This window comes from Patiria miniata, unplaced genomic scaffold (genome assembly GCF_015706575.1).
Source record: "Patiria miniata isolate m_02_andy unplaced genomic scaffold, ASM1570657v1 HiC_scaffold_5, whole genome shotgun sequence".
NCBI lineage: Eukaryota > Metazoa > Echinodermata > Asteroidea > Valvatida > Asterinidae > Patiria > Patiria miniata.
The window spans coordinates 15,892,963-15,906,870 of NW_024037072.1; the positions used below are offsets into that span (position 1 = coordinate 15,892,963).

Consider the following 13,908-nt stretch of genomic DNA (forward strand, 5'->3'; position numbering starts at 1 on the left):
CGGTAAAGAGAAGTTCCATTCAACGGTAAAGAGAAGTTCCATTCAACGGTAAAGAGAAGTTCCATTCAACGGTAAAGAGAAGTTCCATTCAACGGTAAAGAGAAGTTCCATTCAACGGTAAAGAGAAGTTCCATAGCATGGCCACACTAGTTACCAATCAGATGACGAGGATTTATTCAGGCGATGTATAAAACAAATAATGAATGTTTCATGGAAAGAATAATTTCATTCGGTGACAGATGGGATGTTCCATTCTACTCTGTTCATGTCATGGAATGGCACATGACATTTCTCACCTCATGGAATTATTAATCTTTTACATAACATGGGACTTAATGGCTCTGGAAAGTTACTGGACCCCGTCGTTTATAAAATATATTGACCGTCAAAACCTTGCTGTATGAAATAAACTGACCAAATATTCAACAACTTGTAAACATACCAGTCTGTTCTCATCAAAGACTTCAAACAAAAGGCAATTATCCCTGGGATTCACCTGAAGACAACAAAAACAAAACAGTGAATATATAATTTAATTTGTGTTAATGAACAAAAACCATGACGGCGTCATTATGAGATCATCTCCTATGATGAATTCATAAAAAACTTATATTTTAAATTTCAGCATGCATACATTCATTCATTGTTTTCAAGATGTTTACAAACAAATACACATTTTGCACCATTTAAAATGTTGGACACAAACCTTCAGTTTATACAAAATATGAAACAGTTGCAAGCTTCCATTACATGTACTTACTCTGAAGAGGAATTCTTCAAACCATTTTGGATTCAGTGTCTGAAAATAAAAGGAACAAGTTTATTTTCAAAAAATGTGTTCCCCTTAAATACTTGAACTCACAGTTCTGTTTACATGTTCTTTCCTTAGATAATGTGGCAATGTTAATTGGAATACAATGTTAATTGTGTGTTTGCAGTACATGTATACACACGTTAAGTAGGTAACAGTTGCATGCATTTTGTTATTTTATAATGTGCAAATGTAAACACATTGTACATGTACACTACAGAAGTATAAGATAACATGATTACACAGTCATGTGGTTGCGAAGGGTGATTTCTAAAGGTTACGTTACACTTCATTTTGAATGAAACTACATGTACATGTACACACACATGTTCATGTTGGGTGTTGGCGGGCGAAATCTTTGAAAATTCACTTCTCCCGTTTGGAAGACCATATTTTCATGCAACTTTCAGGTTTACTTCCCTCATAATGATCCAAGTATATGCTAAAAATCGTTGTGATGTGTTCATTACTTTTCGTTAAATTTGGAAAAAAAGGCCTTGCTACGTGCACTTTTGAAAGTTGGTACACTAGCGTTTGCAATATCTGTCAATCTTTTCAAGACACACAAATATTAATAAGGTTCCTATTCATTATAGGTATGCCGTATAAATTTGGAGAAAGCCTCCTTCACGAGTTATTAATTGATAAATATCAACCTTTTTGCCAGCTTGCATTGGTCGATACCGAGACCCACGCCAAAACACGCCGAGTGACGCTAATGAATATGATCTACCATACTCAGTCAACCGTAGCGCCTAGCCTAGTTGTACACTCACAATAATGTAGATGAAGCAATTAGTAACCTAAATATGGAACTTGAAAAAATCAGTACATGGCTTCTCGCAAATAAATTATCTATTAATGTCGTCAAGTCAAATTATATGATTTTTTGTGCCAATCAGTACAAGTACACACAATCTGTTCCTCTGAATTTAAATAACTCAAGGCTTAATCAGGTTAAGATAACTAAATTGCTGGGTGTAACTATTGATGAAAATCTCACTTGGAAACATCATATTGATGAAGTAGCGACAAAAATATCAAAGAACGTTGGAATAATGAATCGTTTGAAATATTATCTTCCGAGTAAGATTTTATTAACAATTCATTTGTTTTACCATACTTAAATTACTCAATCTTGACCTGGGGCAGTTTGCCATCTAAGTGTAACAAATTACTTACTTTACAGAAGCGAGCAGTTCGTGTAATTCCAAATGCTGGCTATCGTGATCATTCTGCTCCGTTATTTGCTAAATTAAATATATTACAATGTAATGACTTATATTACCTTAATTTAGGAAAATTAATGTTTAAATTTAAGCATAATCTACTCCCGTCCTGTTTTGATTCTTGTTTTCCCTTAGCATCTAATGTTCATGTATATAACACCCGAAGTAGTGCTAAGGGAAATCTGTTTGTCCAATTTAACAGGACGTCAATGTCAAAAAACAGTGTGATTCATCAAGGCACCTTGTACTGGAATAGTTTAGATGATTCTCTTAAACTGTTACCCTCACTATCTGTCTTTGTCAAAAATTAAAAACTCATTTTATCGAATCATATTCATAAATTGAAATGTTATATGTGCATTAATATTTAGGCCTTGTCTCACACACTTGTCCTGTCTGTCTCCCGTTGTTTTTGTTTGTCCCTTGTTACAGTACTTTGGTTGTATGTCTGTCCATAGGTAAGGGCACAAAAGCGTCTGCTTAACCTTATACCTAACTGTTGTCATTTAATATTACACTTATTAGTAATCACTGTGTACATAACTGTCATATATATTACTACTGACCTTTCTTAATTTATACATGATTGTACATAATTGTAATGAATGACATCATTGAAATAAATGTTTCCAACTAACTACGGCGCTTTGCTGAACAATGCACGTCGGTTGTGTCGGCAGAAGATCCTCCTCAAAATTTTCCATGGAGATGGTTCTAGTTGGTACACTAGCGTTTGCAACAACAGATTAAGCTGAAATTCGGAATTTTCTTAGATGATGTAAGTATTGAACTACATTGTACTCGTGAAATAACAACTTGGAGAGATTCCTAGAAATTGAGGTTAATACATGCATTTGGGGACGTTTTCAAATGATTTCTTCCAGACTTGAAGGTCAGGTTTAACAGTAACTAGTATTGACGTTTCGGCATCGATGACCCAGATTTTTTTCACTGACATGAAGTTTGGAATGTCGTCTTCCGTTATAATTTAACATTTCAATCATACTGAGCATTTTTTTCTGAGAAACACAACGTTCAAAAGGCCTCGTTTTTTGGGGTGCATGGATTTCACTGCTCTATTATATAGCGTCCAAGTACGTAATCGGATTAGCTTTGCCTAACAACACCAGATGCGTTGCCGTAGCAACCACAAGACTGTACATATTTGAGTTTACATGAAACAGCTAAACATTTGGTGCCAGCTCTGCCAAAAACTACTGTGTAAAAACTAAATCAATACATTTTCATAGCAATGCAATTGCAATGAAATATATGTAATCTTTTCTTTCTGATTATATGAGGGCTCTAGATTTTATTTAAATAAAGGGAACAACTGTCCAAGAACCATTCCAGTTAAAAAGAAAGAAAGATGCATGCACTTTACGGGGAGTGACCGTACTTGGTTACCAAAAAAGTAATTGTATCCTAGCCAGACATATTTCCACAAGTTATTCGTGGCATGCAGCCAGGGCATCGCTGTGGGGGATCCAAGCTGTCACTATCCAACATCCCTTCCTCATGTTCCTGTTAAACCCACTGATGAGAGCACTGCTGTGATGATAGCATGACTGGGCAGACAGACATCACAGCCCGTGCATTCTAGGCCAAACCTTTCACTAAACGCTGTGAGTGTAAGGCCACCCATTTATGCAAATGCCTGTCTTAATTCAATGAAGGTAAAGTACGCCTCTAATGAATGATTGCGTTAGGCCTAATGGTCTTTTTAATTATCAGTCAATTGCAGCTCAAGTCCGCGTTGCCTGTCAATGTGTCATTTACAATGTTCTCAATGTATGGTATGTTCTTGGGGGAAGAAATGTTCCTGTGTTTTTGTAAACTGATTCTAATTGAGACATTTGATCAATGAGGAAGCCGTCTTTCTATGGCAGCTAGCACAGCTTACGCATTCATAATGAACCTCGATGACATGACCTCAATCCAAGCAATCTTAATCATAATGTGCATAGTGAGTCTCTTGATCCCTGCTTATTAACCCTTACTCTCTGAGGGTAGTTTACTGCATGTCAGTTGGTTATGCCAATGCCCTCCAGCTGCAGTTTATTGGCAGATAGTTTGTCTTAACAGTGAAGGCTCCAATTGGCAGGAGTTGGAGGCCCTGGAGGGTGCCTGATACTGACCAGCTGGGGGCACTCACTTTGTTATCAGAGGACTCTCATTGTTCTCTGTGGCATGTATTGGAGTGCCTGTCCAGTTACCCTTGAAATGACATGGCAGATATTGGAGGGCCATGCAAAAAACATAGGAGATTTTCTTGAGGCACATATTGGCATGCGTTGGAGGGTCTAGTAGGGTAAGGGTTAACGTATGTACATGTAACGTTGTAAAATCTCAATGAAACAAGGTTATTTTACATGTGCACATGTACGTAAATTTCTATGGACATTTTTAATATTTACACATTTTTACCACCCACTCTGTCATCATTCTGCCCACCCTATACATGTTATCCGCATCGTCTGCTCACAATACATGTACCAACATGTACGAAAGTAATGTAGGAGGAGTGTGTGGGACCTTTCATACAGTAACAAGAATTAGGTACATGTATGTGCTTGAATGTATACACTGTACACATGCATGCACATTGTACATGCATCTCTGTGGTTATTCATCTGAACATGTACATTTGTATTTGATGTCATTTGCATTATGAGAACTTACACTTACATACTGCACATATACACAGTTGTACATTCATAAAAAATACACACTGTAGTGTAAATATATAGGCCTACGTATACATGCTAAATAAGAACAACAATATTTGGGCAATGGCATGGGCATACAATGTAGTTTGACAGACGTGGGGGGGGGGGGGGGGGGAGGGACAAAGAAGCTTCCCCTTAGTTGTTAACCAAGGGGTTAGGCATTATTAAGACACAAATCCACACCTTTAATTTGATCCAAATTAGGTTTTGCCCTTCACTGACGTTTAAACACTGTATACTCAGTGTGTTACCTCCCAAGTGAAAGTTGGAAAAAAAATCACTCGGGTGGGACTCGAACCCACGACCTCCTGCTTTAATTTGGACACATAAACTAGCTGTAGTTTGAGGAGCATTCCCCATTCTGAATGCAACAGCATCCTCCCCTTAAAAAAAAAGAAGGTTGGAGTAAACTGGATGCTGCGCTAAGATCAGCCTTAGTTTAAGATAATCTGCAATAAGTCTTGACAGGTATTGTTCAGGTACACTTATCTAGATATTACAAATGATGATATGAAAAGATAATTGAACAATTATGGCCTCATGGAACAATCAAACCCTTCCATCTCTGGCTGTCAGTTTCAACAAGGCCAGCCCAGCAGTCAAAATAAATCAAGTGACTGTTTTTGAAAGTTGGGTGCTCCCTGCTTTCATAGAGCAGGATTGACTGGCTGTGGATGTTATGAAACCTGATATAGCTATGATTTGACTGTAGGCGATTGATAAGCCGGCTGTGCCTACCAGTCACCTGCTTTTGTCTGTTGATTGAATTCGACTGTCACAGTGCTTACAAGGAATATGATCTGACTGTTGGTGACTTAAAGGCAGGGGAACAGTATGGACTTTTTGACTGTCCGTGACTGGTCAAACAAAAGGAGGGTTAACCTTGAAAAACTAGTGATTGGGTTAGTATCGTACATCAGTACATGCATACAAAAAATACATGTTGGCAAAAATGCAGTGAAAATGGTATAACAAATTTACAATTTGCAAACATCACATTTTAAAAAATGCACCTTTGCCGCACCACATGGACAAAAAGTAACTTAGCCAACCATGTGTTATATATTCACATGACTTGTACACGTTCATGGTTTTTCTAACAAACATGACAAAGGTCAGTTTGTCTCGTTAGATTAGTTTGTCTTGTGATTTACAGTCACCTATTCTAAATTCCCGACTGCCCAATCAAAGTTCATATTGACTTGGTATACATGTAGACTTTGTAAAACTTTGTGATCTTTGATTCTTAGTTGATGTCATAGGACATAGGCTTATGATTCAAAGTTCAAGTGCAGACAATGTACTCCAACAAGTTAGATTAGTACATACTGTGCACGCAAAGGTGCTACACATTAAAGTTGCACTCCTCGTGTCCTTCAACAAATGTGCCTTTTTTCCTCTCAATAAATTTGTATTTTTTTTATTTAATGCTCTGAAAGACTGAATTTTTTTTTGGGGGGGGAGGGGGCAAACAAACAGATCCATCTTGACTGGCTACCTGTCCATCGATTGTGGGTTGAGAATCGGTCTATATCGCGAGAACGGAATTAATGTCGGGTCACAAGTGTTTCAAAATTCGTACAGTAACAAATCCATACCTAAACGTGGGCCAATTTGTTAAGCCGATGTGTCTCATTCAAGAGAATTGTTAGAAGAATAACATCTTCAATTCTCATTCAACATCCTCGTTAACGCCTTCAATTCTGGTTTACATGTACTTGCCTATGTACACTCTATAGCTGAAAATAATTGATATTAATGAAACAGTTCTCAAAACGCTCACATTTTGACATACCGTATGTGTATATTTTAACAATCAGAAATTCATAAAATATGGCCTTCTCTATCCGGTTTGTTAGTAATAACATCATGCATGTGAGCGCACCACTGATTACTAGCGCCCATTGGATAAACACTCAAGTTGCATTAGCTTCTGGTCCCAATGGTTCCAACCCTACTTAATGGCCAGTGGGCGTGGTTTAAACTGTACTGACGTCACACTAACGAACTTGAGAGACCAATCCAGGCACGTTATCAATGCTATCATGAAGGCCCCCTTCAATGGTGAAAGCATTGTGCTAGCTATTGCTCTGATTCCGTCACGAGGCAGTAGCTTTGCACAATTAGCAGGTACAATACTTCCGCCATTTAAGAGGGACCTGTGAGTGTATTGTGATCATATGCCCGGCTTCATCTACATGTACAATGTATACATGATGTGGCAGATATGAAAAAAATACACGAACAATGTAGCAAGATGGTATCAACATTTTTGACCAGCTTTCCCAAAACTCATCATGGAGAAAATTGACATCAACTTTGTGTGCCCCCCCCCCCCCCGCCTCATAGGGTTGCACATCATGTGTGTATCATTGGGCCAATAAGGCATGAAATCCCAGGCAACCAACACAACATGTATTAAGCTAATGGGTAACAAACTCGGGTATGAATGTAGGACAAAACTGTAATAATAATGCAGAAGTGAACAGTTGAAGTCCAATAGTGGTCGTTTTCGAGCAAACATACGGTGGCACACTTTATTGTGTTGTTATTAATGTTCAACTCTTTAAGCTGAGTCCGAGGCATACATACCGTACATGTACATGTACAGTCGAACACCGCTATACCGAACATTCAGCTTAACATTGTCCTTGACCCCCGATTTTTGTTTGCAAAATGTACCGAACATTGATGTTGAAAAATATCAACAGAAGAGCGACACGTTGCTATTATTTCCCCAAGAAATACAATGTAGAAGGGGAAAGCCACCCATTGCTGTAGGTAGTAAGCTCAAAAACTGTGCCAGACATAATTCAATAGTCGGCACATGTTCCAAGTCATCTTTCAGTAACTACCAGGGCGTGCAGGGTGAAGTTCTGTTGGGGGGGGGGGGGGGGCTATTTATTGAAAAGTGAGTACTGGAGCACAGGCAGCTTAAAATCGTTGTACCGGATGATCACTATTACGAACAATTTCTGTGGATCCCGCGATGTTTGTTATAGCGGTGTTCCACTGTAGATCACAAATGTTAACAAAATCGACAACAATTTTATAAACATACTTTTAGAAATCACTCACCCTTTTGATTGTTTTTGTCTGAACGCATGCAATTTCTCCTTCTTCCACATTGCCCCTGAACTGCCTGATTTTAACATAGGGGTCACTGAAATTGACAAGGAAATAAATGTTCAAAATTTAGCAAATTTTGAATAGAAAAGGTCTAAATAACAAATTTATTATGAAAATTACTTCAGTTGCACTTTAAAGAGACAAAGATAGTTTGCAAATGAGACAACGTAACACAATTCAGATAAAACAAAACTGTTGGCATCTGGCTTTATCCCGTCCAAAAAAAACCAGAACAACATATGATCCACTTGCAAGCAAATCCAAAGTTTACAAATATGTGATGCCTAAGTTGTTTACAGCAAATCACCCCAGTTAAAACAAAACGGACCAATTGAAAGGATGTGCACATGAGTAAGCACACAAAAATGCTAAGCGAGGACTTTTGCTTAAAGTCTGAGAGAAGCCAGGTACCAGCAAAAAAATGTCATACAATGTGTCAAAGTGTTGCTTGTGAATGGTTACCTTGGGATTTTTGTTTAACAGAGAAGATTTTTGTTTGGAAATGAAAGTTTGTTTTGCAGTTATTTATGGGACATGTGTTTTTGATGTGCTCTGTCAAAAAAAAAACTCTTCTGGGTAGCTAGTCCAAAAATATGTATTTTTCCAATATTGTTTAAATACATTGTAGATCTCCCTTCTTACAATGACAGTTTATTTTTTGAAAATGGACTTTTCTTGACAAAATTATACTGTTGAAAATTGATTAATTCCAGTGACGTTCTTGAATGGATACACCTCTGCGAATCATTAAAAAAACCCAAATAAACAAACAAACAAACACCTTTGCAGGTAAACTTGAAGGTATTATACAACATTTGGAAACATAAAAAAAAGCGAAAACCCCCCCCCCCCCAACTACCGAAGTATTAGGAAATGTTTTACTCGACTTAAGTTGACTATAAGTGAACAGTAGTCTCAGGCATCCTGTGACATCCATGAAATCATGGCACTTGGTGTGGTGTCATTTTCAAGAAATGTGGAAGTTTGGTATCAATTTCCAATGATGTTCGGCCGACAAAAAAAAAGACTTTATAAATTTTCAAATACTGCCCCAAATTTACCAAGTTTGTTAGTCCACATTTTGTTTGCAATCGATTACACATCCATGAATGGGTGCAAGCCAGCTAGTCTGGTTCCCTGACCTGACAATTCCTCGACATCTATAAATTGCTCTGTTTCATCTGAAGTAGGGTCAAGGAACCAAGAATAGCATTTTTTCTTGGTTTTTCCAGCATCTATGGAGTTACAGCAAAAGCAAATGTTGTACCGGTACATCACCTTTTAGGTCTGAGACTTTAGGAGTGTAATCTTGACATACACTTATCTCTGCCACAAAGTTTCAACACAACACGTCTTATTCGGTAAAAGCATGTTTAAAGGGAATATACAACATTTGCAAACATCGAAAAAAAAACTACCAAGTTTTTGCGAAATACCTTAATAGGATGTTGGTAAATGACAGCCTGAAGCATCCTGTAAAATTATGGCACCTGGTATACTGTCATTTTCAAGAAAAGTGGTATTTTTGTATCAATTTCCAACGCTGATCGGCCGATCAGCGTTGGAAACAACTGGCTTTTTTTCAAATACTGGCCCCAATTGACCATTGCACTTGTTTGCAATCGATTACAAACCTATGAACGGGTACGAGCCAGCTAGACTGGTTCCCTGACCTTACAATTCCCCAATGTATGTAAACTGCTCTGTTTCTTCTTATATGGAGTCAGGGAACCAGACTACAGGAAAATGATCGTTTTTCTTGGTTTTTATAGCATTTTCGAACCCAAAACCTCCAAAAAGTCAGTGCAACTATATTTGCTTTATATTTCCAACCCCCCAATTCCATCCATTTCTGAAAATTACAGCAAAAGCAAATGATGTATATTCCCTTTAACCCTAGCGTACCTGAATCCATCAAAATCCACACCCCTGTTTCAGGGGATTTCGGCGGATTCGGGATACCTCAATATTGGAAAAAGTTTTCGGGATTTTGATGGATTCAGGACATGAAGCCTAGCGGTACTGCAGGATTTTGATGGATTCAGGATACTTCCATATTGAGCAATTGGGGGACTTTGATGGATTCAGGATCTCAACAGATTTACTTCCCGCTAACTGGTGGATTCTGATGGACTCACTGGCCACCAAAATGTTTTGCATGGCAAAATTGATTGATTTTGGTGGATTCAGGATGCTTTTTAGTAAATGTACCCAAGGGGTTAGGGTTAATGATACCCACCTTGCACCAAATATGTCCTTTTTGGCCAGAGAAACACCTTGGAGTACTCTCACTTTCAGAACCCGTGTTGTTCCTGGGACTTCTCCCTTCAACACACAAAAAAATTTGATGATGAGGATTAATAATAATAATAATAATAATAATCGGCATTTAAGAACGCTCTTATTAGTAAACTAAATCACAGCGCTTACAGTATTATTATTACCCCTGATCATTGGGCCAATTAAACATTCCAAATACCATCTCAGCTCCCTGGGGGGTATACAGCTCGATGCTGCCTGTTAGGCGCAAGCAAGCTTATTCAATCACAATAACCATCTTTGCCCTCACAGGTACCCATTTACTCCTGGGTGGAGAGAAGCAATGAGTGACAAAGTGCCTTGCTCAAGGGCACATGCACCATGACCCCGGCTGGATTCGAACCCACAGCTTTACCCACAGACCACGAATCCAGTGCCCTTTACCACGAGGCCACAGCACTCCACACCACTCCAGGATTATAATAATCCCACCTACATGTATACTGTCTGCAGACATTTGGAAAGACTGTAGTCCAACATCACTTTGGTGGTTGTACACAAAATCTACAGGGGGTCAAGTTTTTTTCCTACTTTTTGTCTCCAACAAATATGAGATTTTTTTCAGTTCTACAATAATCTGGCCTTCACCTGCTGCTTATGTTAAAAGAATGTTGCATTCTGACACCACTTTTTTTTCGTCATACATATGAGTGGAAAGAATTCCATACATGGACATCACACTTTTTTTTCCCTGCAGTGACCTATCAGCCATCAGAAAGCGATAACATCACGGGCGTCACCATCCCCCCCCCCCCCCCAAATCCCTGTACTTTTCCAGCGTATTCTTGATTTTCGAGGGTGGGCAGGGACATTTGCCCCCCCCCCCCAACCCATTAAATTAACAGCAATATGATTTCGCGTCTCTTTTTCTTTCTTTCTTTTCCTTTTCCCCTTTCTTTGATTCTTTCCCTCCCCTTTTTTGTGTGCACAAGTCAATTTTTCCTGAATTCAAAATGGCAGCCTCAAACACAGCACGTGCAATGAAGATGTTTCCCGAATTGAAGGTGGAATTTCTCTTTTCATTCCAAAGGTACATGTATGTGAACCTAACTATCACCATTTGTATTGTCAATTCCCACTGAAGCCTACAAGGGCACATTTCTAGGCAGTTTGAGGACTGTTTTGGGGATGAAATCAGAAGATTTTGATTGGGGGTAGGAGTGAAAATGGTAAAAAAGAATTATTGGTAAATGCAATGTTCTATAGGCACAATTGCAGAATACCCCGCCACTCAATCTGTGCACCTCGTAGCCGGCTATGGAGTCACGGTTGATTGCCCTCAATAAACCTTCTCAGCGCTACATGTATGTACTATGCGCCAACAGGGTAGTTGGTTTGGACTTTGAATTTTTTCAGCAACTCCCATTCCCTTTGTGTTGCTTCGTTCTCAAGCATATTCAAGGGGACTCCCACTCCGTATCTGCGTAGCCGCCAACAGGGTGGTTGGTTTGGACTTAAAAATTTTTTTTCAGCAACTCCCATTCCTTTTGTGTTGCTTCGTTCTCAAATAATGGACCCCCACTCAGTATCCGCGTAGCTGGCAATGGACTTGAATTGTTTCTTTTCCAGTGATTCCAACCGCGTAGCCAGAGATTTTAGTGGTGTATTTCCGAGTGGCGAGGTATTCTGCAATTACTCCGTACTACATGTATATGATCTAGGCCTAGTTCAAACATTCGAGAATGCTTTCCAAGACAACGCACCAGACGAAAATTGAACTCACTTGCGGCGCCTGAAAGCAGTGTGGTACCCACACACATCGCGCGCGCAGATTTTTTTCGATGTCATCACGTGATGCAGCATTTGCATAATTAACAGAACAAAATGGACGACAGCCGTTGGAACTGGCGTTTTTTTACGGACAAGCCACCGAAATCGTCAAGATTTTTCACATTTATTTTTTTGTGGTCTGTTTCAAGTCGATCATTATCTTCGTGAATGACTGCTGAATGTATGAGGTATGTAAATGAAATCTAGGGTGGGATATTAGAGGTGAAAATGGACAATTTTTGAGAGAGGCCATTATTTTAGGGTCTCTTGCTACCACACGAATAGGTTATCTAACGAATAGGTTATGTCTCCAGCACTACATCATGTGAATGAATATGAGCATGTCAGCTGGAGTTACTCAAGCTAGTTCAACTTATGCCAGCGGTCCAGCAATATAACCTGGACCCCATTTAGGACCTATTAATTATTAATGTGCCTTATATTAATGGAATGATCCTAAAGACTATCAACCACACGTCAAGTCAATCCGGAAATGTTCCTGCGGTTGACACGGTTCACGGTCTTTCCTTCCTCTCCAACTCCAAGCATGCCAAGCGCAAGCGCGCCGAGCCGGGCCTGGGCGAGTATGTAAATAAATCGGTGACATGAGTGAGGAACTGGCGAACGGATTTACAAACAATTGATTACTCACCGAAATGTCGGGAAGTCCTAAAACTGTTGCCATAAACTGCTGCTTTTGTTTCACGAGATCACTAGCAAAAAAAGTATAATTTCTTGTTTAATACTTGCCCAGGCACTTCCCACTTCCACAATTTTGCGAAGTTCTGCTGTTGTCTGAAACGATAACTGGTTCCCCGTACCTAGTTTCGTTTGCACCCAAATACCGTGCACCAGTTGTTATTTTGGGAGTTGACCTGCCGTACAAACGCGCGATATCACGAAAATCATTCTGCTGTACCCGGATTCACGTTAGTGACGTCTGGGAGCCTGACGCCACGATGACGTCACTCGCAAGAAATAAACAACTTTTTTACCATGGAAAATCTGATCGTCAAACTGTCCCGAAATTTTCCACGTTTTAATATCGAGGTACTGACGGAATGATACGGAGGACTTGGATAAAAACCCACATATATTAACTGAACCATTTCTGCCTCCATGACTGACTTGTCGACTGAACATACAAATTTATATTCCGTACATCAGAAATCAGTGAATTAATTGCCAGAAATAATTCCTTTATAAACGTGGAACGCACTGTTTTCTTACACAGTTTCACACCCTAAATTTCACAGAAAATGAAAATTCCGGGATGTTCTGGATAAACCTGTTCAAAATCATAAAGTTCCTAGACAAAACGTTATTTTGACACGATTTTCGATTTTATGTTAAGTGCACATGTAGAGGGCCTAGTAGATAATTAAGTTATTGCTAGAAAATGACATTTGAAGCCTGGCTTATGCCTTAATGTTCATGCAGAAAAGTTTGTCCCCGGCCCCTTCCATGTCAAATAATTTCATTTTCAGTAAATGGCCAGGCAGCTTGATTTTCTTCTCATGAAATTTTCCACTTAAGCGAACTGAATATTAAAATGTGTTTTCAATGTTGAAATCGCTACCGCTGATAGTTACAGAGCGCCCTCTCTCACAACTTCCGAGTCATTGCTGTGTCGAATTTGGACGGACCCATTGTATTGCGCATGCCAATAGTGAACATAATTTCGACAGTGATGACAGGTCTGACCCGTGGGTAAGAGTCCATGTGGGGACCAGATTTATTTTCATGGGAATCAAAATTGTACATAACACTGGTGCCACGATCCACGCGAACTTTAGGCCGTTTTTTCAAACTCCGGCTGCGGTCCGTCCGGCTCCATCTGTTTTGCCGAACTGCATGAATGAAGCCAGAACAGAAAGCAGCCGCGGCCGGAGTTTTGAAAACGGCCCTAGTTAAGGTTTCG

At 39.3% G+C, this 13,908-nt stretch overlaps 1 protein-coding gene across 2 annotated transcripts in view; it reads right to left on the reverse strand.

Annotated features, from left to right (window-relative positions):
- LOC119740930 (E3 ubiquitin-protein ligase NEDD4-like) overlaps window positions 1–12,808 on the reverse strand; it is a 39,045-nt gene extending 26,237 nt beyond the window's left edge. For both annotated transcript variants that reach the window (XM_038216422.1, XM_038216421.1), the window contains exons 1-5: window positions 12,640–12,808; window positions 10,138–10,223; window positions 7,848–7,932; window positions 761–799; window positions 443–496 (exon numbers count right to left, since the gene is read on the reverse strand). In XM_038216422.1, the coding sequence (XP_038072350.1) occupies window positions 443–496; window positions 761–799; window positions 7,848–7,932; window positions 10,138–10,223; window positions 12,640–12,672 (297 nt within the window). In that variant the 5' untranslated portion in view covers window positions 12,673–12,808. The remainder of the gene's footprint in view (window positions 1–442; window positions 497–760; window positions 800–7,847; window positions 7,933–10,137; window positions 10,224–12,639) is intronic.
- Between the last annotated feature and the right edge of the window lie 1,100 nt (window positions 12,809–13,908).